Source organism: Mus musculus, chromosome 2 (genome assembly GCF_000001635.26).
Source record: "Mus musculus strain C57BL/6J chromosome 2, GRCm38.p6 C57BL/6J".
Taxonomy (NCBI): Eukaryota; Metazoa; Chordata; class Mammalia; order Rodentia; family Muridae; genus Mus; species Mus musculus.
This window is the reverse complement of record NC_000068.7, coordinates 55,583,300-55,608,326: the sequence shown is the minus strand read 5'-3', so window position 1 is coordinate 55,608,326 and position 25,027 is coordinate 55,583,300. Positions and strand designations below refer to the sequence as shown.

General features: G+C 36.3%; 1 protein-coding gene across 19 annotated transcripts in view; it reads right to left on the bottom strand.

Annotated features, from left to right (window-relative positions):
* Nucleotides 1-10,181: 10,181 nt before the first annotated feature.
* Kcnj3 (potassium inwardly-rectifying channel, subfamily J, member 3) overlaps nt 10,182-25,027 on the bottom strand; it is a 186,348-nt gene continuing 171,502 nt past the window's right edge. For 14 of the 19 annotated variants that reach the window (XM_030247723.1, XM_030247737.1, XM_030247725.1 and 11 more), the window contains one exon: nt 10,183-13,516. In XM_030247723.1, coding sequence (XP_030103583.1) covers nt 12,930-13,516 — 587 coding nt within the window. In that variant the 3' untranslated portion in view covers nt 10,183-12,929. Of the gene's footprint in view, nt 13,517-25,027 lie in introns of all 19 variants that reach the window. The other 5 variants (XM_030247749.1, NM_008426.2, NM_001304810.1 and 2 more) reach the window with 2 other exon arrangements.

Genomic DNA, 25,027 nt, shown 5'->3' with positions numbered 1-25,027 from the left:
TAAAATAATGTTTCTTTGTGGTGTGTGTGTGTGTGTGTGTGTGTGTGTGTGTGTGTGTGTGTGTGTATGTGTGTATGTATTTGGGTTAAGATGAACTAGATTTGGATAAATCCTAATTAGGATATTTGGATTATCACACCCATGAGGAGTAACATGCAGATTGAACCCTCATCAAATGGGACCTAAGAGTCATGACCTTGTGTACCTCCCGAGATCTGTACCCTTATCAGCAAGTAAACTTTACACATATGAACTCATAGTATGGGAGCTTATCTGTGAATGGGGATAAAGATGGTGGAAGGGGCCACAGAAGTCAAAACCTTTAAGTTACAAATTGTGGAATCAGAACTCACTTCTTTAAAGTATTTTTATTTCTGATACATTTACAACTAAATTTCTGGCTGAAAAAAGTCACAGTGAAACTGAATTGTAAATGTGTCCGATAGATCTGTCCATAGGTAAGTAAAACACTGTTCAACCAAAGAAAGTCCAGGTGATTACAGTAAAGCATGGTGTTTCAGACAATGAAGAATACATCTGAAATTAACAATATATTTTTAAAAAATGACTTAAAACAAAAAAAGAACTCATTGGGTACCACCATTCCTGACATTAAGCTATGTTACATAGACATAGTAATAAAATCTGCATGGCATTGGTATAGACAGGTTGATCAGTAGAATCAAATAGAAGACCCAGAAATAAACCCACACAAACTTGGCTTTTGATTTAAAAAAAAAAAAAAGCCAAAATCATACAACAGGAAAAAAAGAAAGGTACTGGTCTAACTGGATGTCTGCATGTTGAGAATTTAAGTAGATACTTATTTATCACACTGTACAAAATCAAGTCCAAGTGGATCAAACACTTCAAGATTAGACCAGCTACATTAAATCTAATTGAAAAGAAAGTGGGGAATAGCCTTGAACTCATCCTAACAAGAGACAATTTCCTGAACAGAATACTAGTGGCTCAGGCACTAAGATCAAAAATTAATAAATGGAACCTTATCAAACCAAAAATCTTCTGGAAGTCAAACATCATCAATAGGACAAAATGACAGCCCATGAATTGGGAAAGGATATTAACTCATCCTACATCTGACAGGGGCTAATCTCCAAAATATATAAAGAACTCAAGAAGTTAGACACCATAAACTCAATTAAAAATAAGGTACAGAGCTAAACAGAGAATTCTCAATTGAGGAACCTTGAATGGCCAAGAAGCACCTAAAGAAAAGTTCAACATCTTTACACATCAGGGAAATGCAAATAAAACTTGCTCTGAGATCCCAGCTCACACCAATCAGAATTGCTAAGATCAAAACCTCAAATGATAGCACGTGCTGTTGGCTAGAGGAAGTGCAGCTAGGGAAACAGTTTTCCATAGCTGGGGGGGGGGGGCAAATATGTCCAACCACTGTGGAAATCAATTTGGTGGCTTTCCAGAAAATTGGGAACAATTCTACTTCAAGACCCAGCTCTACCACTCCTGGGCATATACCCAAAAGATGTTCCACCATCCCACAAGGACACTTGTTCAGTTATTTTCATAGCACTTTTATTCATAATTGCCAGAAACTGGAAACAACCTAGATGTTCCTAAGATTGGGTAAAGAAAATGTTCATTTAGACTAGGGTATACTACTCAGCTATTAAAACAAGCACATTGTAAATTTTTCAGACAAATGGATGGTACTAGAAAATGTCCTGAGTGAGGTAACCCAGACTGAAAAGGACATGTATGGTCTATATTCACAAGTGAATATTGTCCATAAAGAACAAAATAAACACACTATAATCCATAGACCCTCCTCCCCTAAAAATAAACAAATAATAACAAAGGCCCAAGGGAGGCTGGTTGAATCTTTCTTAGGATGGGAAATAAAATAAATATATGAGGTGGATGGAAGGAGTGATCTAGGTAGCAGAGGGGAGTGGGGTGGCCTCTGGAGATCAGATCAAGTAGGATTACTAGGGGCAATAGAATAGAAATGGGCCATGGGAAGGAGCTATTGCTAAGAATTGCCAGAGACCTGGGATGGTGGGTATCCCCAGGGTGTCTATAGGGCTGACTGTAGCTGAGACTCAGATAGTAGAGAATATGAATTCTGAAGTAGCTAGCTATGTCCTATAGCCGAGCAGGACTCCCTGTGGAGGTAAAACGAGAGTAACCCACATACAAAAATTTCTACCCAAAATATTTCCTGCCTACAATATGTGCAAGGATAAAGATATAGCAGAGCCTGAGGGAATAGCCAACCAATGACTGATCCAAATTGAAACCCATCCCATGTGTAAGAACCAGTCCCTGACACTTAATGATACTGTGTTATGTTTGCAGCCAGGCGCCTAGCATATCTATGTCTGAGAACCTCCAGCCAGCAGTCCATAGAAACAGACACAAAGACTCACAGTGTCCAGAGAGAAGGGGAAGGAGGAATAGAGGGGTAGATCTGCGTGAGTGGGTACTTGGAGGTGAGGGAGGATGGATATTGGGCTGAAAAGTGAATCAATCAATCAACCAATATTTTAAAAAAACTTTAAATGTACAATAAATTCTAGGAAAAAGAAAAAAAAACTGTGAGTGATATAGATAACCCCAGGAAATATGTAAGAAATAAATGACTGTACAATTTGGCTTAGAAATAGCTATGGAACATAGATGGACCTTGAAATTGTCTTTCTTCCTCTATCTCACAAGAGCTTGGATTTCATGTCCATCACCAGCATATTTAAAAAAACCAAACAAACAAAGCAAAACAAAACACAAAAACAAAACTAGAATTGTAACATAAAAGTAACTGCATAGAAACATGAAATAATATAGAATACTCAACTGCATTTTGCATGACTTAAAGTCCCTATATTGTTTAGAATGAGGGAAAATTTCACTAAGTTATATTTTTATTAGAGCATATATCTCTTTTAACCTCCATGTCTGAGCTATTTATGGGGAAATTTCATTGTGATTCAACATATTTTATGATTTTTTAAAAAAATATCTAGGGGAATTTTAACATAGCTGTGATTTTCCCCCTCCATCCCATACATACATCCCATACATAATTCCCTTTATGCCATTTAAAGTCCCTCCCTTCTCCCATGTTTTCTTCATTTTTTTTAGTTTTTCTAATTTTGTTCTAAAGATCACACATCCTTACCTTGTTTCCTGCATATATTTTACTTAACAGCTCTGCAAATCACAGCAACAAAACCACAGTAAGCTTCCCTGTACAAACACCCAGAAGGATTAAAACCACTGCATGCAGACATTGAAAACATGTTTATGAATTGCTGTTGTCTGGAATATTGAATAATTACACCATAAGTTTCTGAATAAAGTAAAATATTGCACCTCATGTTCAACTAAAACAATGCATTTAACATCTTATCCAAGAACAAGTTTTCTCAAGTGTAAAATCTTCATGTGTCTTCACATTTTTATTTGGGCCAAAAATTCACAAAATTTAAAACTACTATCTAAATAATTGAAATTGGAATACAGTTAGTCCTACCATATATTCCCTATGTTATCCATTGATTATACATAACTTACATGTTTTTACACAATTATGATTTGAGGGAACTTGGCTGAAGAAGTAGCTAGCAGAAGAGTGCTTTGCTACCTTGCCAAGAGCCTCACATTGATCAATGCACCAGGAAAAAAAAGAAAGGATGTAGAAAGGAAGGACAGAGATATTGAAGATACAGGAAAGGATGAATGAATGTAACTTGAACCTGATGTGATGGTGCATACCTGTATCCTCAGCATCAGGGAGGATGAAGAAGGACTGTGAACTTGAAACAAGCTCTTCTCAGAGAGAGAGAAAGAGACAGAGACAGAGACAGAGACAGAGACACAGGAGAGACAGACATAGAGAGACATAAACAGAGAGATTGAGGAGAGAGAAACAAAAACACAAACTTTACAGGTAAAACAATACCAGTGTGTACAATAATAAAGATGATGATAATAACAACAATGTTTATTGAAAAAAATCCTAATTCAAACCATAAGTTTAGAGATTCAAGAAATTTGGTATACATTTGCTCATATTATCTATGTGGTTTTATGTCCATCACATAAATTCAAAGCACTTCTGGTGCCTCCTATGTACAAAGGATGTTAGATCATGTGGTGGTTTGAATATGAGTCACTTTGGTGGGCTGATATGTTCGAATAATTCTGTCCAGATGGAAAAGCTGTTTGACAAGAATTAGGGAGCGTGGCCTTGTTTGAAAGAATATACATAGAGGGATCCATGGCTAGAGACACATCTGTAGAAGAGGATTACTTTATCTGAAATCAATGGGAGGAGAGGCTCTTGGTTCTGTTGAGGCTTGATGCCCCAGCATAGAATGATTCTAGAGCAGTGAGGTGGGAGTGGGTGAGTGGGTGGAGGGGCAACCTCACAGAGGCAAAGGGGATGGGAGGTTGTGGACGGGTATCCAGGAAGGGGGATATTATTTAAAATGTAAATGAATAAAATGATTAATAATAATAATTAATAATAATATAATAAAAAAGAGTTGTATCAATAGGGGTTAGCTACAAGGTTTCATAAGACACATTCCAGTCCTAAACTTTCCCTCTCTGCTTCCTCTTTGAAAATTTATATGTTCCACCCAACACTTGTTCTCCACATTTATGGACTCTAGACATTTGCATCCATAAATCCAAATTAAATATCTTTTATGAGTTATCTTGGTCACAGTTTCTTATCATAGCAATATAAAAGTAACTAAGAGTGAAGTTTGCCAAGTGTGATCTAAGATAGGCTAAAGCTAGCAGGTGGCCTACCTAGAGGTGGCCCACCATTTTTACTTGTTCTACAATGGGTGAGATCCATTGCAGGGTTCCAAAGAGACTTCATCTCAGGATCCCTTCTTGCAGTTGATATGCCTTTCTTGTCACTATTAAATTAATGTAATAATCCCTGGGCATTAACCCACCCAATTGATCAGATTTACTGCAGATCAACATTGTAGCTGGTAGAGGCCACGGGTTACTGGGTTCTTGAAAGGAAACCTGGGGTTGGATGAGGAAGGCAGCGAGAGAAATAACAAGCCAAGACAAAGTTTTCTGATCAAGGCTCAACTTTAATTCTATGGTCTGATATTTAAGTGTGTGTGTGTGTGTGTGTGTGTGTGTGTGTGTGTGTGTGTGTGTGTGTGTGTGTGTTGGGGGAGTCCCATCCCCCACTATGCTAGGATCTCATGGTTGCTTTGTCAGGATCTGTCAGGAAAACAAGCTCATCTCCTCAGCAGGTAGCTTCTTGCAGGAAGCTGCAGATGTGGCAGACAAAAGACCTGGAAGACTCTACCCTAGGTGAGCTAGCAGCTGCAGCAAACAAGGTGTGAGCCAGCCTGCTCAAGGCTGAGGGGAGAGCACACAACATAAAGATGAACTTCTATGAATTAATGCTGTTTAGATGAATTAATAATGAGCCTATAGAATGCCTGATTTGATTTTTAAAAAATTAGGAAGTTTCAAGAGATGATGTTGCAAACTTTATATGCCTCATTACAGGGGAATGCCAGGGCCAAGAAGTAGGAGTGGGTGGGTAGGGGAGTGGGGGGGGGGGTTATGGGGGACTTTTGGGATAGCATTTGAAATGTAAATGAAGAAAATACTTAATTAAAAAGAACAACAAAAAAAGAGAAAAACTTAATAAAGTTAGAATCAAGAATAGAATGTGACCACCCCTTATAATAGTATGTAAAGGCTGCATAATAACTTATACAATGATTTTTCATAATTACACTTTAAAAACGAAATAGACTTGGGAGAAATCTGTATTTAAGGAAAAACATTTAGGTCCAAGGATATAGCCTATAGGTGTGTATTATGATAAGGCAAGACATGTAAACACTGTTGCTTTGAAATTTTAATGAGCATATAAAATGGAACACTGCTTGAAATTAATATCAACATCCTTCTGCAATTCCCATTTTATGTACCATTTTATCTTTGAGGTAAATTTCTAAAGAACTTTTTGCGTAAGAAGGTATAAAAAGGCCAGAGAAAAGAAATAAAGTTGTTTGAATAGTTTGGCTTGGGGAGTTCTGCTCCATTCATCTATCCATCCAAATATATATGTGTGTGTTTGTCTATATGTAGGCATATGTATATATATGCAAGCATGCATAAATACTTGTAGAATGTAAAGACAAGTAGTTGGGCCCAACCAAAACAAATGTGTTAATATATCAATAAGAACATGAATGAAAATGTAAATGTATGTATGAACATATATGTGTTTGTGCATATTTTTCTGTATAGAGCATGTTAATTCTTTTCCTTTCCTTCCTTCACAAAGAGTTAACCATCCTAGCCAGAGAGGCTTCTATATGCCTGAGCAGAGAAAGAAGTGATAGCAACAAACATTTTACTTTGTTCACCACTCCTAGCAAAAGGTGTTAGTTGCCCAAGCCAACGTTTTTTAACCATAGAATAAATAAGCAAGTTCTTAGGATTTTTTTAAAAGGTATAAGCAGGTGTTCACTGTAGTTAGAGAACTAGAAGGCAAGAGACAATCATTCTTTGAAGCTAACACTGTCTGATGCTGTGTTCTGCTTCAAATTATTCCAGGCTGGGCTGGCTCATGGGAGAAGTTAGTTCCAGGAAGTGCTGTATGCTTGTGACACGTTACTTATTGGAATAATGTATAAGGTTTTTTGAACTTTGGCCCAGGAAAGCAGTTGGGTACCATACTTGTAGAAGTATGGAAGACAATATGAATAAGAACAGTGTAGACAATGGAAGTCCTACTAAAGGAGTTTCAGAGGGAATCACTATTAGTAAATAAACTCAAGACTTTCTTGTAATCCTTTGGCAAAGAATGTGGTTCTCTTTGCTAGTGTTCTAAGAATATGAGGCTATATTGAAAAGCAATGAATCAATTTACACAGTGAAGGGGATTATGAGATAGCCTAACATTGACTGTTCTCTCTGGTTATTAGCAATCATTTTTGAACAGGTCTACAATGAAATAGAACATATAGAACATAAAGGGATACAAAATGTACAGTTCATGGAGAAAAATACCACCAGGAAATTGATTGTTTGAGCCAAGGTTTGAACTGAGATGAAAAGTTAGGCCTGATCTTAGGTAAAATAATTGAGGAAATGCTATTTGGGCAATACCCACTCAGATAACCTTCCAACCCCTAAACGGGAAAGGCCTGAGGAACTGTCTGCTCCTAAAAAGTAACAAGCAATCGAAGCTGATATTAATTTTATTCAACATTCCCAGGGTTTATCCCACGTTAGTATTCAAACTTGAAAGTGCCACCTACATTGTTGTGGCTTCAGAGTCATGAAGGATATATGAATAAAGATATTCTTGAATCTTCCTTTATTATGAAGGAAATCCATTGAGACAAGATGTGCAGTAGGGGAGTCCATAAAAGACCACCACCTGAGGCTGTGAAAGATCTTAGAGAGGTCAAAACCATGAACATCTTCCAAGGAAAGCTGTATACCAGAAGTGGACAAGCACAAGCGGGACAAAAGTGTTGTAGGCAGCAAACCTGGAAGGCCCGAACCATCAAAGCCTTTCATATCACCCATAGAACTATAGGATTTAGGGTTTTCCCTTCTGATGTAGGTCTTGCTTAGGTCTGCTGTTTCCTTATTATGTTCTGACCCACTGTTTACGAAATGGTGTATTCTGTGCCATTGTATGTTGACATCTTATAGTCTGATTTTTGATTTATTCAGTGGATTAAAACTAAGAATTTGCCTTGAGTTTCAGAAGAGACTTTGGAACTTGAACTTTTAAAATAATGCTGAGAATGTGAAAGACTAAGGGGACCTTTCAAGTTGGATCAAATGCATTTTGCATTATGATATGGCCACAAACTGTTGGGAACCAGGGGGTGGAACATGATGGTTTAAATGAGAATAGCCCCCATAGGAACATATATGTGAATGCTGTGTCCCTAATTAGTGAAAATGCTTAGGAAGGATTAGGAATATAGACTTGTTGGAAGAGGGATGTCCCTGGGGCTTGATCTGTGAGGGTCCTAAAGACTCGCAGATGCATTCCTTCCTCTCTCTCTCTCTCTCTCTCTGACTACTTGTAGAGGAGTAATTGCTCTCAACTCTTCTGATTAACTTACATCTGCCATCAAGGACATCAACCTTCTGAAACTGTAAGCCCTAATTAAACACTACATTTTCTAAGTTTCCTTGGTCATAATGTCACATAACAGTAGAAAACCAAATGAAACCAACTTCTAATAATGATGTAGGTAATTGTGAGCCCCTGATATGAATGCCAGGAACCAAACCCAGGTTTTTGCATGGTCAGTAAACTCTCCTAACTATAGAGAAATCTCCCCAGCCCTGTAATTTAGTCTTATATGTTTAATTTTTTAAAATATAAATAATTCTGTCCTAACCCCATGTACAGGGAGCAGTGCCTATCAAAGGCTTCATACGGCTCTAGCCTGGTAACACATTTCTTTATATGAAACATTTTTAGGTATACCAACAGATCATGTATCAATATATTATTTAGTAGAAGAAAATAAGTAAAAGAATACTTTTCATTCTTTACTTACCGCAGCTTTTAAAAGTGTTTAATATGGAATGAGTAGCTCTTGAAAGTTCTTCCTATCAGATCTTGAGAAATAAGAAGAATTATTATTTTGGAAATCATAAATCATTGATTTGGGTTCTTGCCCTTGCAGCTGGGGTAGCTCCAGGGAAGACAGAGACGAAGAATTGTAGGAGTCAGAGGGAAATGAAGAACATCAGGACAACACAGCCTACAAAATCACCTAAGCAGGGTTCATAGAGGCTCACCAAGCCTAAGGCAGAAATCATTGAGCCAGGATGGGTCTATATTCAGTCCTCTGCATATACGTTATGGTTACTTGCTTGGTTTTTTGTGGGTCTCCTAACAGTGGGAGTGGGGGTATTTCTGATACTTCCACTTTCTCATGGGACCCTTTTCTTCCTACTGGGAAGCTTTACCCTGCCCTGCTATCAAGGGTTTATGCCTTGTCTTGCTGTGTCTTGCATTGTTCAGTTGATATCACTGGAAGGCCTGATGTTTCTGAGGATAAACAGGAAAAGTGGGTTTGGGGGAGAGGAGAGGTGGGGACGGAGGATGGAAGAAGTGGAGAAAGGGAAAACTGAGGTCAGGGTGTATTGTATGAGAAAAGTACATTTTAAAAGGTAACACAGTATATGAAGGTGTATAGTTCAGTAACAGTAGGAAAGTCAAGAAATAATGTTGATGGCTTGAAAACTATGCCCATTGGTGGTCCAAAATTTTGATGTTTAATTTTAATTAAACTCTTGGTACTGAATATATGAGTTTATCTTTGTAATCCAAACAACTCTGGACATTGAAATCATTACAGATTGTTAGAAAAGATGCTACACACTACATTAATATACAATTCAAGAGTAAATTGTGAAGTGGAAATCAGATTGCATACTCTGCAATCAAACTGAATTTTCTTCATAGTAAAAAAAGGAAAAAAAAAACAAAACAGAAATGTTTCAGCTAGACTATGAGTCACCTGTGCTGTAATATACGTCCAATAAAAATCATGCACTAGATAAATCCATCCTTCCCAGAGAACAGGGCTTTTAAGTACTGGGATAACAGACTACTTTTTTTTTTTAAAGCAAAGCTTTGTGTGAATGATTTAAGAATATTATAAGATTAAAAAGGGTAGCCTATGATAAAATATCCTCTAGTCAATTTTATTTATATTTCTAAAGTATATGCATATATTATATTAAGTTGAAGATAAGCATTTTCCAAATTGTTATGTTTTGTCAACATTTTGATGAACAGGATCAGATAGTTCACTATAATGATTACTACGTGTAAAGTGACAGTAACACATTCCTGTCCAATTATTCAGGTGTTTCTTTTCCTATAGCCACTAAGCAAGGGGTACAAATATTGTCAATATCTGCAGATTGGCATACACTGACTTTCAGTTCTTTTAATTGTATCTCTTACAACTTCTTAAAATGGAAATAGTGTGGTTTATGTTATATGTTATGCTTTTAAAAAACTATAACTTTGGAACCTGAGAGACATGTCACGTGCTGATTAAACTTCTCTTCTAAGAAGTTTTTGAGGCTCAAAAAAAGGTGATAGTGGAATGAGTTTTCCCAAAATGGTCTGTGAACAAAAACAGAAAATCAAGAAAAGGAGAAGAAAGCAATTCTTTATTTTTCCAAATATATTAGACTCAATAATTTTGTTAGTGTCAACAAAACTTTACCATATATCATCCAAACCAGGACATAATAGGATTTAAAGAGAGGGCTACTTATAATTACACAAGTACAACAAGTATAAACCTCGATTTTCCTGGGCAGACTGGATCCTATGATCAACCTAGGAATAGGGATTAAACTGCAAGTACATGCAGAAATCATACTGTTCCCACACGTATGCGGAAAAGGTCAAAGTGTACTGATCACTTGGATTGAGTTTTGGCAACACTGGCTCTTTCTCGTCAGGTTTTTCACTCCTAATGTTAATCAACTCCCTAAATATCATATTCTGAATACATATCATCCTATACCCATTTCCATTACTACCTTGTTTTCATTTTTCTAATTGAAATGTTGACTACTGAATATTCTCTCTGTGTCTCTCTCTGTCTCCGTGTCTCTTGCTGTCTCTGTGTCTCTGTCTCTCTCCGTTTCTGTTTCTCTTTGTGTCTCTCTCTGTGTCTCTCTTGTGTCTCTCTCTGTATCTCTCTGTCTCTCTCTCTTTCTCTTGCTGATACCATGTACATGTCTAAATCCCCAGGAACTAAACTAAAAACAAAAAAAAAAAACAGAAACAAAAACAATGCCTAGGTCAAAGAAGGCATGCAAAAATTTTGTTAAATGAATAAATTCAGAGAGCATGTTTTTGGTTCTTTGCAATACCAAAAACAAATTAAAATGACTCTCTGAAGAATATTATGGCTCTGTATAGTTTTAAGGTGTTGGACTAAATGATCTATGCAGCTTCCTCCACTGCTAAATATACGATACCCACTGGTCCCCTTTTTCTGTCTGCTAATATTTCATCACCTCCATGTAGCAAATAAGAACATTTGGTGATCAAGGGGTAGGGCAACTGCTCTATTCACAGTGGATGGATGCTAATGTTGATCATTTCTCCAGTAGTAATTCCCTGTTATGTGTTTGCACCTACAGAATTTGGTTGATACAGAGGTAGCCAGAAGATATAGTGGATGATATACTGTAGATGTAATAATTTGCCTCTAATAAAATTATCGCAGGATCACTAAACAATAAGGAATGCTGTGTGCTCAAACCAACCATCAGTGATTTATATATTAATGAAAAGTTAAATCAATTCTGGGCCAAGTTGGATTATTACAAATCCCTCATAAATTGTGTAGGAAAATCTACATTAGTATGCAAAGAAGTACTTCTGCAGTTTCAAAAAACTTTTTTATTCTAAAGCTTTGTGTTCAAGGTATACTTCTGACCAAGTTTGATACCAGTCAGATGTTGGGGGTTGAAAGCTAGTAACACTAAAATTATTCTGAGGCCAGGGATTCAAGGCAACAATAAAAGAATTGTTCAACACCAAGACAAAACCAAAAAATCCTGAGTGTACAAACATTGTCAGATCATTTGATATTAATTTCTCTCAGGTCTGTGCTAAACTCTGAGTGACAGACCTGGAATAGGTTTCCAGACCAGTAAATAGTCTCTCCTTTCACAACAAATGCCAGAAACAGGAGAACAGTGTAAAGGGAGTCTCTGTTAGGCATATGCATTTCCAGCAAAAGAATTTATCATCTGTTTCATTGTGCTGTCATGTCTCCTGAAATATCTACAAGTCTTTATGGATGACAAAAGATCCGGAAAAAAGAAGAAAACATTGGCAACCAACTCATTTGGCCACAGGCACTGTTTACCCTGTCAGTTTCACATAGACTCTGACATAGTCACAATAAGCTACTGACTCTTCCAATGATTCCGCATTTGTTCAGAGCCCGTAGTTTTATTAGAGTACAAAACCAAATTCCAGATATTAGTTAGCTTCAGAATCGATGAGTTAACTAACTTTTACTAACCCCTCCCCCACCCAAGTTCTAGTGACTTCTAAAAATCATAAGAAAAGTTCAGTGATGTGTGCTATGTACCAGCACACTCTAAAATTTACAAATTAAATGCATAATAATGATGTCTCTGTGGTGTCATTTGACACCACCAATCTCTGCTATCTTTTCATGGTAAAGTACAGTTGAAAGATTCCATGACGGCAACAGCAGAAAACATTAAATCAGATTTTTAAGTAACAAATAATTTAAGGCTAAAATATTTGGTATTCATAATCAATGCCAGCAGCCTTTCTAGTCTAATAAAGTAAACATGCACAAGAAATACAAATTTGAACAAAACATCACAATTTTTATTAGATATATATGTTTTTATGGGTATGTTTTATATATATGAGTATTTGTGTGTATGTGTCTGTGCATATGCATGTATGTATGTATGTATGTATGTATGTATGTATGTAATTTTAGTGCCCTGAAAGCTATTCACTCATGTTTGGCTTAATACATATATTAGAAATTATGGGGAGAATATCTCCACTTCAAATATATATTTATATATTTTTCCAGAATATTCAATATAAATATGCCATATATAAATCATGCCATAAAACTAAATGCAAAATTTGCACATTATTGCATGCTTGATGTGATAATACATGCCGACTAGTAGCTTCCTTATGATGTCCTCCCTTCATAACTTATGTTCAGCACAATAATAACACTTCAATGAAGAGTTCTCTGATCTATTTGCCAGGCTAGGATAGACCTCTCAGATTTCATAGGGAGGATTATCTTATCAGCCAAATATTGGACTAATACTAAATCAAAACATTAAATAATGCCTAAAGGGGTGTTTTGCTATGTGAAACGGTCAGAGTTCATTTTTCTTAGTTTGGCTGGAAGATTTCCTTCCATCCTGGTAGGTCCTCCAGCCATCTTTTGAAGCTTTGGTGGCAAATCGGCCACAGACTGGCTCATGGGATCAGATAACATCTTGGTGGTTTTAGAAACCAGTTTTTCTTCCGAGTTGCCAGGAACTGAACTTATTCGTTGGAGTTTCATGGGCAAATCACCCAAACTATAGGCTTTTTCTGAGGTTGTAGAACTCATTCTCAGAAGTTTTTTGGGAAAGTCTTCTCTCCCCGTAATTTTCTGCAGCTTCGATGGAAGTTTTGTGCTAATGTCATCTAGTCCATCTAAACACTCCACAGAATTGTGTCTTTCTTTGCTGTTGGTTATGGCTGGTGCTATTAAAGGGGAGGACATGAGAAGCATTTCCTCCTGCTCTTTCACGCTGTAAGGAGGGGTTGGAACTTCAAAGGTTGCATGGAACTGGGAGTAATCGACTTTAAAGAATCCTTCTTCTAAAGAAATTACAGGGAAAAAACGATGACCCCAAAGCACTTCGTCCTCTGTGTATGATGTTCGAGCTTGACAAGTCATTCCTGCAAGCAGAGAGAAATCTTTTAATGAATTATGCACAGTGGAAGCAGAAAAAAAGCAGGAGTCCGTTCTGCTCACACATTCATATAAGTAGACCACACCATACTGGAGTTTCAAAGTTTTACTCTGTATTAGAGCTGTAGTGTGTATACTCTCCTCCCTCAGAAACGCACAAGGTGCTGGAAATGCTCCATAGTTCTTTATCCACAAATCAAATCTAAAATCTACATAGAAGAGCATCAAAACACTTGTCTATACGAGGAAACCGGAGGAGAAATTGTATGATCATTATTATCATTTAACAAGCAATGTGATAGGTCATCTACATCTGGCTCTGAATCCAACCTGCACCAGAGTGTAAAGATAATACAGTTACAAACTTGTGAACAAGTTTCTATAATAAAAGAATAGACACACACCCAAAGTTTCATGCTGTGAACAAGAAGTAAAAGTCATCTGTGGAAACAGAATAAATCATGTGGTTGGCTTTTAATAAATAAGAGTTCATTATTTTTCTTCTTCAGTTAGTGATAAACAAGAGGAGATAAGAAAACCAAAACACTTAATAAATTAACAAAACCAGAGTAATTTCTATGTTTGAACAACAGCTAGTCATCATGGTAGTTCTGCCTTTCAGATCTATATGATCAGTATGAATGTTGGTTAAAATCATGGAAATGTTGTGATAAAATCGCTACGTCGGGCCTTGCATACATCATTTTCCTTTTCTGTTCTCAAGATTTCTGGAAGTAATGCTGGATTGCAGATATAAAACCATGCCACTTATATATTATATTGTTTGAGCATAATGCAACTCATGGTACTCTGATATACACAATTTTGTTTTCTTCAAATACAATTTATTTATATTGTTATTATCTAACCAGTATATTTTTGAATATTCACCAATTGAAAATAACGTTACAATTTAAGAATCATACATCAAATTTTACTCTTATACGAATCATATTATTTTTCATGAGAAACAAAAGAATTGCTTTCCTCCATTTTTATTATCAAACTTCTCTGCTATTAAAAATGTCACTGCATATGTATCTGAAGATGGCCTAGTCGGCCATCAGTGGAAAGAGAGGCCCATTGGTCGTGCAAACTTTATCTGCCTCAGTACAGGGAAAGCCAGGTCCAAGAAGTGGTAGTGGGTGGGTGGGGGAGTGGGTGGGGGACTTTTGGGATAGCATTGGAAATGTAAATGAAATAAATACCTAATTAAAAAAAATGTCAAGGCAAAATGTTAACATATTCCCCTTAAGAACCAAGTGTTATCTAATGAGCAATGTCCGTCTTGCTTTTTTTCAATGGTTCACATCACACAGGTAATTTCTGCTGTTTTACAGCCCGATGGAATTTGAATAAACAAATACCATGCCCTTCTGTAACCTGAAAAGTAATCACACACAGTACTTACATAGAGCAGGGATTAAAGTCTGTCATTTAAAAAGCCATACTGAAGAAAAGTTAAGTCTTTCACTGAATCCCTCCAAAATCTTAGCAAGTGAGCATTATCGGCTCTATGTCACACGCCACTTCATAGTCATCAATGCATGCCATCCTCAAGAAGGGATCACAACTTTCTAATGCAGAAAATACATTTCCATGTCATGGAAGACACTGTGCTGGTTATCCTTGCCTTTCACTATTATCCACTCTACAATCCGGTTAGGGAGATGTGCTTCGGTGATTATAAAGATGAGTAACCCAGGGCTCAGAGGCGTTAAAAACTTATGGGAAAACACATTTAATAGGCTGATATTTTTTATTTGCTTCTTTCTCTCCTCTATCAGACCAGCACATTCTCTCTCCCTCCCTCTCTACTTCCATCCTTCCCTCACCGTCTCTACATTTAATGTTTTAGTTGAGTCTAGATCCAGTAATCACTCTAGCACTGAGATGACACTTACGTGCCTGACAGTGACAAAGTTACAATTTGTAATAAATATTGTGTCAGGAAAATCCCTCTCTATAATCATGTGTTAAGCTAAAAAGTTCAAAAGTAACTTCTAGGTTTATACACACTAGTAGAGATAACATCATTTTGTATTCCAAACATATGTACAATGCCTTCTGAAATAATTTGTAGGAAAATATTGTATTTTATCATTTTATCATAAAATCTAAAAAAGAAATCCCCTGATATATTTACTTGTTATTTTTTCAGAAATTTGAAGTAAAACTACACAGAAATATAAATGTTCTATATACTAAATAATACAGCAAATAATACTGACATATCCTTTAATACCATCCTAAAAAGAAGCCATTCAGTTTGGAGTTACAAAATCATTCTTATGATTTCAATGGAACAAAACTATCAATGTATTTTACATAAGTGATATTGAAATGAAAGTGGTAAGATTTCCCTGAAATTCCCATTTTAACCAAGCTTCTACTCTCCCCTCCCCCACCCCCCACCCCCAGGCAGAGTTCAGTAAAATTGTATGTCAGGTCACATGCTGAGAAAGTCAGAGTTTTGAATCTGTGACAGCTGTGTAGGTTTTTCCTAATATTTTTGTAAACACCATTGTTAATTAAGAAGAGACTTGAAGCCCCAGGGAAGCCGGACGCCTGGTGGGAGGGGGGAAGCGCCTTCTCAGAGGCAAGGGGGAGAAAGAATGGGAAGAACTGTGGGAGGAGGGACTGAGGCGGGGCAATAAGTGGAATGTAAATAAATAAAACAATTTAAATAAACAAAAGACGTCTTAACATAAATTGGAGCCATGAACTTTGTGAAATCATTTCCAACAATCAGGTTAAACACTTAATACTTGATAGATGAACACTTCTATTCTACTGTAGATTATTTTTGCTTGCTTGCTTATATATCTTTTTCTGAGGGAATGTTGATAAAATAGTCAACAATGTGGTTGATTGTTCTTTCTGACCCTTTACTCTCACCTTCTTCTCCACCTCCATAATACCTCTTATAATAAGTCATGTGGTTATGCCATTTTTAAGCACATTCTGCCAACTGTTTGTGACTTATGTAGGCCCTTTCTCTGCCAGCAGAAACGATGGGCAATTACTGAATTAGTCATAATCTGACAGTTTAATTAAGGACCTGTAATAATACCAAGCTTTGTCATTTTCACCTCAAAATTTCTCAGACCTGTTGTTTTAATGAATGTGGAATTAGGTGGAAGACGTGACCTTGGGCTAGGGTAAATAACTGGCTACAGGAAATTCCAAAATTGTTGTCTGCATTGCATTTACAGTTCTAAATTTATAATTCTCCTGGAATGAAAAACATTAAACAATAAGATATACCCTTTTTAATCTCTGAATCAATGCATGGAACAATTTTTTTTTCACAAGATGTTTTTCATCCAAAGATGCTGAAGTCCCAGCTATTTCCAGCAGCAGCATCTGCTGCTTCGCCAGTTTCCACAGGGATGAACTCATGTTGATTTTCACCACATTTGTTCCAGTCTGGAATCTGGTTAAAACATGTAAACAGTTATCTAGCCAACTGAGAGGTGCAATCACATAGTACCTTTGAATGACTGTATTCACCTGCAATTATGTTAATTCAGCTGGTATCTTCAGCCATGAAATAAGTGTGGTTTATTTTTGAATAGTCTAAGAAAAATAATGAAATGATAGAGCATTCTAGAAGGAAAGATGCTATAATGCATGCATATTCTTAGAAAACATAATTAAAACTACTTTAAAGCTCTTCAATTAAAGTTTGCATTTTATCTTGTAAGATACGAGTTTGGGATAGATTTTAAAAATGAAATGGATTCTCAAGTACATATTGATTCATTGTTCAAGGCAAGGAATGGGCAACATGTGTATTTTTCTGTTATCCAACATAAAGCTTCTTCATCATTATCCACATTTAGATTCAAATTAGTAATAATCCAAGGTGAGACTGGATATTAGAGCTATGGTATTTGTGAACATGGATGTCCTATGTGTTCTTACAGCCAAGAAAGAACAGATGGGGGTGAAAGTATGGGTGAAACAGAAAAAGAAATTCTAATGTGTTGAACACTTTTCTTGGTATTATTAATGGGATATCTTGGTAAATTTAGTCATTCACTTACTGAAAGTCTTTTTAATAAAAACAGAATGTTCACACCGAGGCTCTCCATCCATGAAACACATGTAGAATAAAAATTTTGAGAAAAAATTAAAAGGTAGGTATATGAGTAATGTAACTTAAAATATAGGTTTAAGACAAAAATATGGAGTTTGCTTATGGGCCAGCTACTCGTGCAATGGGGTGTGTCCTGGAGTGTCATTGATATACCCAGGGAAACTCTATGGGAAAAAACTTATTCTCCATTTGCCAGCAGAGGATTCAGTTTCTTATAGTTTCACTAGTGGTAGGACCGCCATGGTTTCCATATTTTGATATTTGTTTGTGAGAGAGAGAGAGAGAGAGAGAGAGAGAGAGAGAGAGAGAGAGAGAGAGAGAGAGAGAGGGAGAGGGAGAGGGAGAGGGAGAGGGAGAGGGAGAGGGAGAGGGAGAGGGAGAGGGAGAGGGAGAGAGAGAAAGAAGATGGAAAAGATGGAATTAGTGGATGGGGTGAACAGGATCTGGAAGGACTTGTGAGAAGGGAATATGCAGATTATATTGGTCAATAGTTTTTAAATAAAAAGTTTTAAAAAATATTTTAATTGTTTATAAGTTGACAATTTAAAAAAAATTGGTGATATCCAATGGCTTTGAACATTAGTTTTCTCTATTGCCAATGTATCAAGTTTTTCACTTCATTCAGACAATACTACAGATTTTCTGGTGCACATGAGATAAAAATTGTCACTATGGAGGAAGGAGAACTAGTCAATAAATCACTAAACACCACAGACACTTCCGAACTCTAGATAGTGTCATGAGAGGTTTATGTTGTCTGTAGTTCATAAGGTAGAAGCAGCTTAGAGGACTTTAGGAGAATTTGATAACAAGGTAGTTGTACAGTGGGCAACCAAATCCATCTCTTTTTCATCTTCTTAAAACTGTTGCTTCTCACATCTCAGTCTGTTGTGAGTAGAATTAATTGTACATAGTAGAGCTGTACACTAACTTCTTTGTCAGTGAACACCATACAGGGGGAACTACACAAACAATGTCTGCAAGCACCTTACTATTAAGGAACAGCCAAACATTTGCTTTCAACTCTAGATGTGGTAGCACCTCACTACACCCATGAAGGTCAATATCCAAAACGTTAACATTTTATGATTTTGTTTACCTCACTCTCTCTCCATTTAAGTTTCTCTCCTTCTTTGGTATGGCTTATGGTTTTCTATGGAATATTACTCCAGGTAGACATTAGTTTTCAGCCACATTATGTGGCTTTCTAGGAAACCACTGAGATAGTTTTGTTGTAATTTAATTTTTATTCTATCATTAACAAGGAAAATTCCTATTATTTAAGCCATGTATTAATAATATATGTAGGTGCACATATCAAAGACCTCAATAAGCACTTTCTGTATGACTCCAGTCCTCACAATACTTATACATACTTGAGATAGTAGTACAGCTTTTACAAATTTTATAAGTAAAAATACATAATGGGAAGATGATATAACCAAGGGAGAGTTGGGGCTGAACTGAAGAAACAGGACCTAAAAACGCAGGTTCTTAATAACTATGCTTATATTGACTCTCTATCTAATTGTACTATGTAGTCAAAGAAGAAATGGAAAAGAGTATTAAGAGTATTTGAACTGTAGCCAACATATATTCAGCTTCAAGTGTTAATTTCTATACATGAAGGATTAAAGTTGTAATCTAGTTATCAGGGGCATACAATTGTATATGACAAGGACCAAAATGAAGCATAAGGAGAATTATTATTTCTTTGTGAAAACCATGTCCCTCATACAGATATGGAAACCAAAAACCAAACCCTATGGATGAATCCTGGTATCAGCATCTAGGCTGTGTAACTTTTGGAAGTTTCTTGCCCTTGCTTTGTTGATTCTCAGTTTTTATAATCTTTAAACACTAAAATATTATTGGTTTTTATACCTTATACCTTAACTCATGAAGCCATCAAAATGATCTGATGAGTTAGTGCTTGTACATCTTTTAAAAATGTGAATAAGTACTAGATACTTATATAATATTGCCATTATTTTTAAGCCATATGGAAAATATATGACAAACCAAATATGTCATTACACCCTTAACAATTAAAACAAAAAGAGTTATCATTTAACCACAATAGACATTCTTAGTTTATATTCCTCTGGCTACTGTTTAAAATGATCATTTTTTTATTGTTGTTGCTGTTGTTTTTGTTCTCATTCTTGTTTTTAAGATAACCGTGATAGCATTAATCACACACAGTATACTTGACAGTGGACCTTGATGCTCTGTGCTATGTAGCATAATATTTTTCTATATCATCATCAGGGACACTCTGAAGTCAATTGTACTAAGTACATATTTCAGAGAAATTACTGGATTTTGGAAGAAACCAGAAGCAAAAAATTATCACAGAACCAAATCCAGAGGTCAAAGTGGGAAGCAAATTACACATCAATGACTTCATGTCTCAGGTAGTCTATAGTCACAGAGGGATGGAATCCTATCATAGATATCTCTGTTATATAAATGTGTATAGAAAAATTGGTTCCTTGATTAGGTAAGTCATTATACTGTTCATACTACTGATTAAAAAAATTTCAGATATAGCTGCAATGATATGAACAGAGATTTGTAGGATAGATACAACAAACACGAGTATCTAAAGAAGTGGGTCACATCAGCCCTAGAGGCCACTTGCACAATGGATAAATCATTTTGATGCCAGACCCAGGCAATATCAAACAATGGCTCTCAGCTAATTAATTAATTAATTAATTAATTAATGGATAATCTTGAAGGAAAAAAGCTATTAAGGCTTTTTAAATTTTCAGTTTTGCTATGTGTTAAATTGAATATTCCCTCCAAGGGATAGTATGAGGATGAAATGCAATAAGAAATGTTTATAAATTATTTTATATAATATGCAGTGATCATTTCATTCAGAAAGTCTCTCCAAATGCAGGATATATAAATACAAGTTTCATGTCCAAATACATAAATACACAAACTGAAAATTTTAACCAAAAGCATTATTTTTCTTTCTTAAGTTCGTATTGTATGTGTGTGTGTGCACGCGCGCACACACACACACACACACACACACACACACACACACACACAGAGAGACATATATATGTATTTGGTTTTTTAGAGACAGGATTTCTCTGTGTAGTCCTGGCTGTTCTGGAAATCACTCTGTAGACCAGGCTGGCCTCGAACTCAGAAATCCACCTGCCTCCCAAGTGGTAGGATTAAAGGCATGTGCCACCACTGTATCATTTCTTTAAATTGATAGTTATAAATGCATCACCTAAAAGCTCATACAGGGCATGCTGTCACAAAAAAAAACTTCCCAGTCTATTTTGCATATTGTTTTGAAGATTACTGAATAAGAACCACTGCACTTTCTCCCCTAGAGTACTTCTAGAATTTCCCTCATGCCCCTGAGATAATAACTGCTGGGCTCGTTCAGCTCATTTTTCTTGCTCTCTATGCTCATAGCTGAACACAAATTTAAACTATAAATCCTCCATAGAAGCTCATGATATTTTAACTCCAGTTTGCAAACCAAAAGACGCTGTGTTTTCCACTGTTCAATAACACTGAGGTTATTGGCTCTCCTGAGATATACTACACAGTTATTAACTATACATAAATTGCTTCTAGATACTACAACATTCAAATAGATAGAATTTGTTTAAAGACAAACATACTCTACCAAAGCAGATCTTTAGAGAGGAGTTACAGGCCTATATTCAATTTTATACTATTCTCTATTCTGTGACTTTGCCATGTATTCTCAGACACAAGTTTGCAAATTTTGCTCAAGTGATGTCATAGATTAAAAAAAATTAAAGCACAAGAACCTAATTATGTTTAGAAAGGAATAAAATTACACAAGTGACTTGGTAATGGATATTTAAAGTACACTTAAGGTTTTTAAAAATCTCAAAACAAAAGTAAAGCATATATTTTTAACACTGATCAACAAAATGAGTGTCTACTTTCCAGAACAGAATTTTAGGGTAGATCCTCAGGTTAATTGAAAAGTATGCTATGTGCAGTTAGTTTGTGCTGAACACCCATAATATTGAACAAAGATAGAAATGTAGGCAATACAAATTGGAAAAGAAGAAGTCAAAATATCACTATTTGCATATGATATGGCAGTATACTTAAGTGACCACAAAAATTCAACCAGAGATCTCCTGAACCTGATAAACAACTTCAGGAAAGTAGCTAGATATAAAATTAACTCAAACTCAGTGGCCTTCCTCTACTCAAAGGATAAACAGGCAGAAGAAAGATATTAGGGAAACAATGCTCTTCACAACAGTCACAAATAATATAAAATACCTTGGTGTGACTCTAACTAAGCAAGTGAAATATCTGTATGACAAAAACTTCAAGTCTCTGAAGAAAGAAATGGAAGAAGATCTCAGAAAGAAATTGAAGAAGATCTCAGAAGATGTCAAGATCTCCCATGCTCATGGATTGGCAGGATTAATGTATTTATAATAGCCATCTTGCTGAAAGCAAGTTACAGATTCAATGCACTCATCATCAAAATTCCAACTCAATTCTTCAGAGAATTAGAAAGAGCAATTTGCAAATTCATCTAGACTAAGAAAAAAACCTAGGATATTGAAAACTATTCTCAACAATAAATTAACTTCTGGGGGAAACACCATCCCCAACCTCAAGCTGTACTATGGAGCAATTGTGATTTAAAAAAAAAAACAAAAACAAAAACAAACAACAGTATGGTATTGGTACTGTGACAGGCAGGTAGATCAATGAAATAAAATTAAAGACCCAAAAATCAACTCACACAGCTATGTTCACTTTTTCTTTGACAAAGTAGCTAAAACCATCCAGTGGGGGGAAAAACAGCATTTTCAACAAATGGTACTGGCTCAACTGGCGCTTAACATGTAGAAGAGTGCAAATTGATTCATTCTTATCTCCTTGTACAAAGCTCAAGTTCAAGTGGATCAAGAACTTCTACATAAAACCAGAAACACTGAACGTAAAAGAAAAGAAAGTAGGAAAGAGCCTTGAGCATCTGGGCCCAGGGGAAAATTTCCTGAGCAGAATACCAATAGCATATGCGCTAAGATCAAGCATTGACAAATGGTACCTCATAAAATTACAAAGCTTCTGTAAGGTAAAAAATACTATCAATAGGACAAAATGGCAACCAACAGATTGGGAAAAGATCTTTACCAATCTTACATCCGATAGAGAGCTAATATCCAATACATACAAAGAATTCAAGAAGTTAGACTCCAGAGAACCAAATAACCCTATTTAAAATGGGTTACAGCTCCACCAAAAGAATTCTCAACTGAGGAATACATAAGGAAATGTTCAACATCCTTAGTTATCAGGGAAATGAAAATCAAAACAACTCTGAGATTTCACCTCACACCAGTCAGAATGGCTAAGATCAAGACCTCAGGTGGCAGCACATGCTGGTAAGGATGTGGAGAAAGAGGAACACTCCTCCATTGCTGGTGGGATTGCAATCTGGTACAACCCCTCTGGAAAGCATTTTATCAGTTCCTCAGAAAATTGGACATAGTACTACCTGAGGACCCAGCAATACCACTCCTGGGCATATACCCAGAAGATGCTCCAACATGCAATAAGGACACATGCTCCACTATATTCATTCATAGCAGCCTTATTTAGAGTAGCCAGAACCTGGAAAGAAACCAGATGTCCCTCAACAAAGGAACGGATACAGAAAATGTGGTACATATACACAATCAAATACTACTCAGGTATTTAAGAAGAGAAAAAAAAAACAATGAATTTATGAAGATCTTTGGCAAATGGATTAGAAATAGAAAACATCATCCTGAGTGAAGTAACCCAATCACAAAAGAATACAAGGTATGTACTCTCTGATAAGTGAATATTAGCCTAGAAGCTCAGAATACCCAAGATACAATTTAGAGACCACATGAACCTCAAGAAGAAGGAAGAGCAGAGGGTAGATTTGGTTCTTCTTAGAAGTGGGGACAAAGTACCCATGGAAGGAGTTACAGAGACAAAGTGTGGAGCAGAGATGGAAGGAAAGGCCATCCAGAGACCACCAAACGTCGATATCTATCTTATATATAGTCACCAAACCCAGACACTATTGTGGATGCTAACACGTGTTTGCTGATAGAAACCTGATATAGCTGTCTCCTGAGAGGCTCTACCAGTGCCTGAAAAATGCAGATGTGGAGTATGCCAGCCCACCAATGGACTGAGCACAGGTTCCTCAATGAGGGCCTAGAGTAAGGACTCAAGGAGTTGAAGAGGTTTGCAGCCCCATATGAGGAACAACAATATGAATTACTCAGTAAAACTCAGAGCTCCCTGGGATTCAACCATCACCCAAACAGTACACATGGAGGGACTCATGGCTCCAGCTCCATATGTAGCAGAGGATGGCCTTGTGGGTCATCAGTGGGAAGAGAGGCCTTGGTCCTGTGAAGGCTCTGTGTCCCAGTGTGGGGAAATACCAGGGCCAGGAAGTGGGATTGGGTGGGTAGGTGAGCAGGAGGAAGGGGGAGGAGGAGGTTTGGGGAGGGAAGCAGGAAAGGGGATAACATTTTAAATGTAAATAAAGAAAATATCTAATTAAAAATGTATGCAATAAATTAGCGATTGTTCCTATAAGATCAAAGATGCATTATTTAAACCACATGAAATTAGCTATTATTAAATATGAATAGAACAAAGATTCATACTATCTAATTCCCAAGCTGTTCAGAACATAAATATGTACATGCAAATATATATATATATATATATATATATATATATATATATATATATATATACAAGCATGTATAATCAACTTATGGATCTGCCATATTAACCACTCAATAGTTAAGGATGGGTCATTGGAAGAAATTATTTATCACACACTTTTTTCATTTCTCCCTAACCTAAACATCATTTTAGACACAATTTATGTATTTTCGTATAATCAACTCATTTCTCTGAATCAACTAAAAACAAATCAAATTACCTCTATTATTGTTATTCTCTGGTTATCTGAGTTACCCAAAGATGCCTACATTACCTTGGGGTTAAAGGAAGCATATATTATCACACTTACTAACAACAAATCAATCACCGCTACACATCTGCCTCTCCATGAATCTGTAATATAAGTACAGCAGAGTGACTTCTTCTTGGTAGAGTTAGCTACTCTGAGACACTGACAAGTCACCACCTCCAGCCTCTCAGGCTTATTTCTTTAGGAAGCAATGAAAAATGCCAAATTTGCTTTCATCTGATTATCATTCCCTAGATTTCACAATGAAAATGCTCTCTTCTCAGCCTCCCTATTTTTGGATTTCTCCTTGAAAAATGTATTAAAACGTCCTTCCTTGCATGGTTAATTATAGAATCAAAACAAATCAAGGTTTGCCATTGTTCTTTTTGT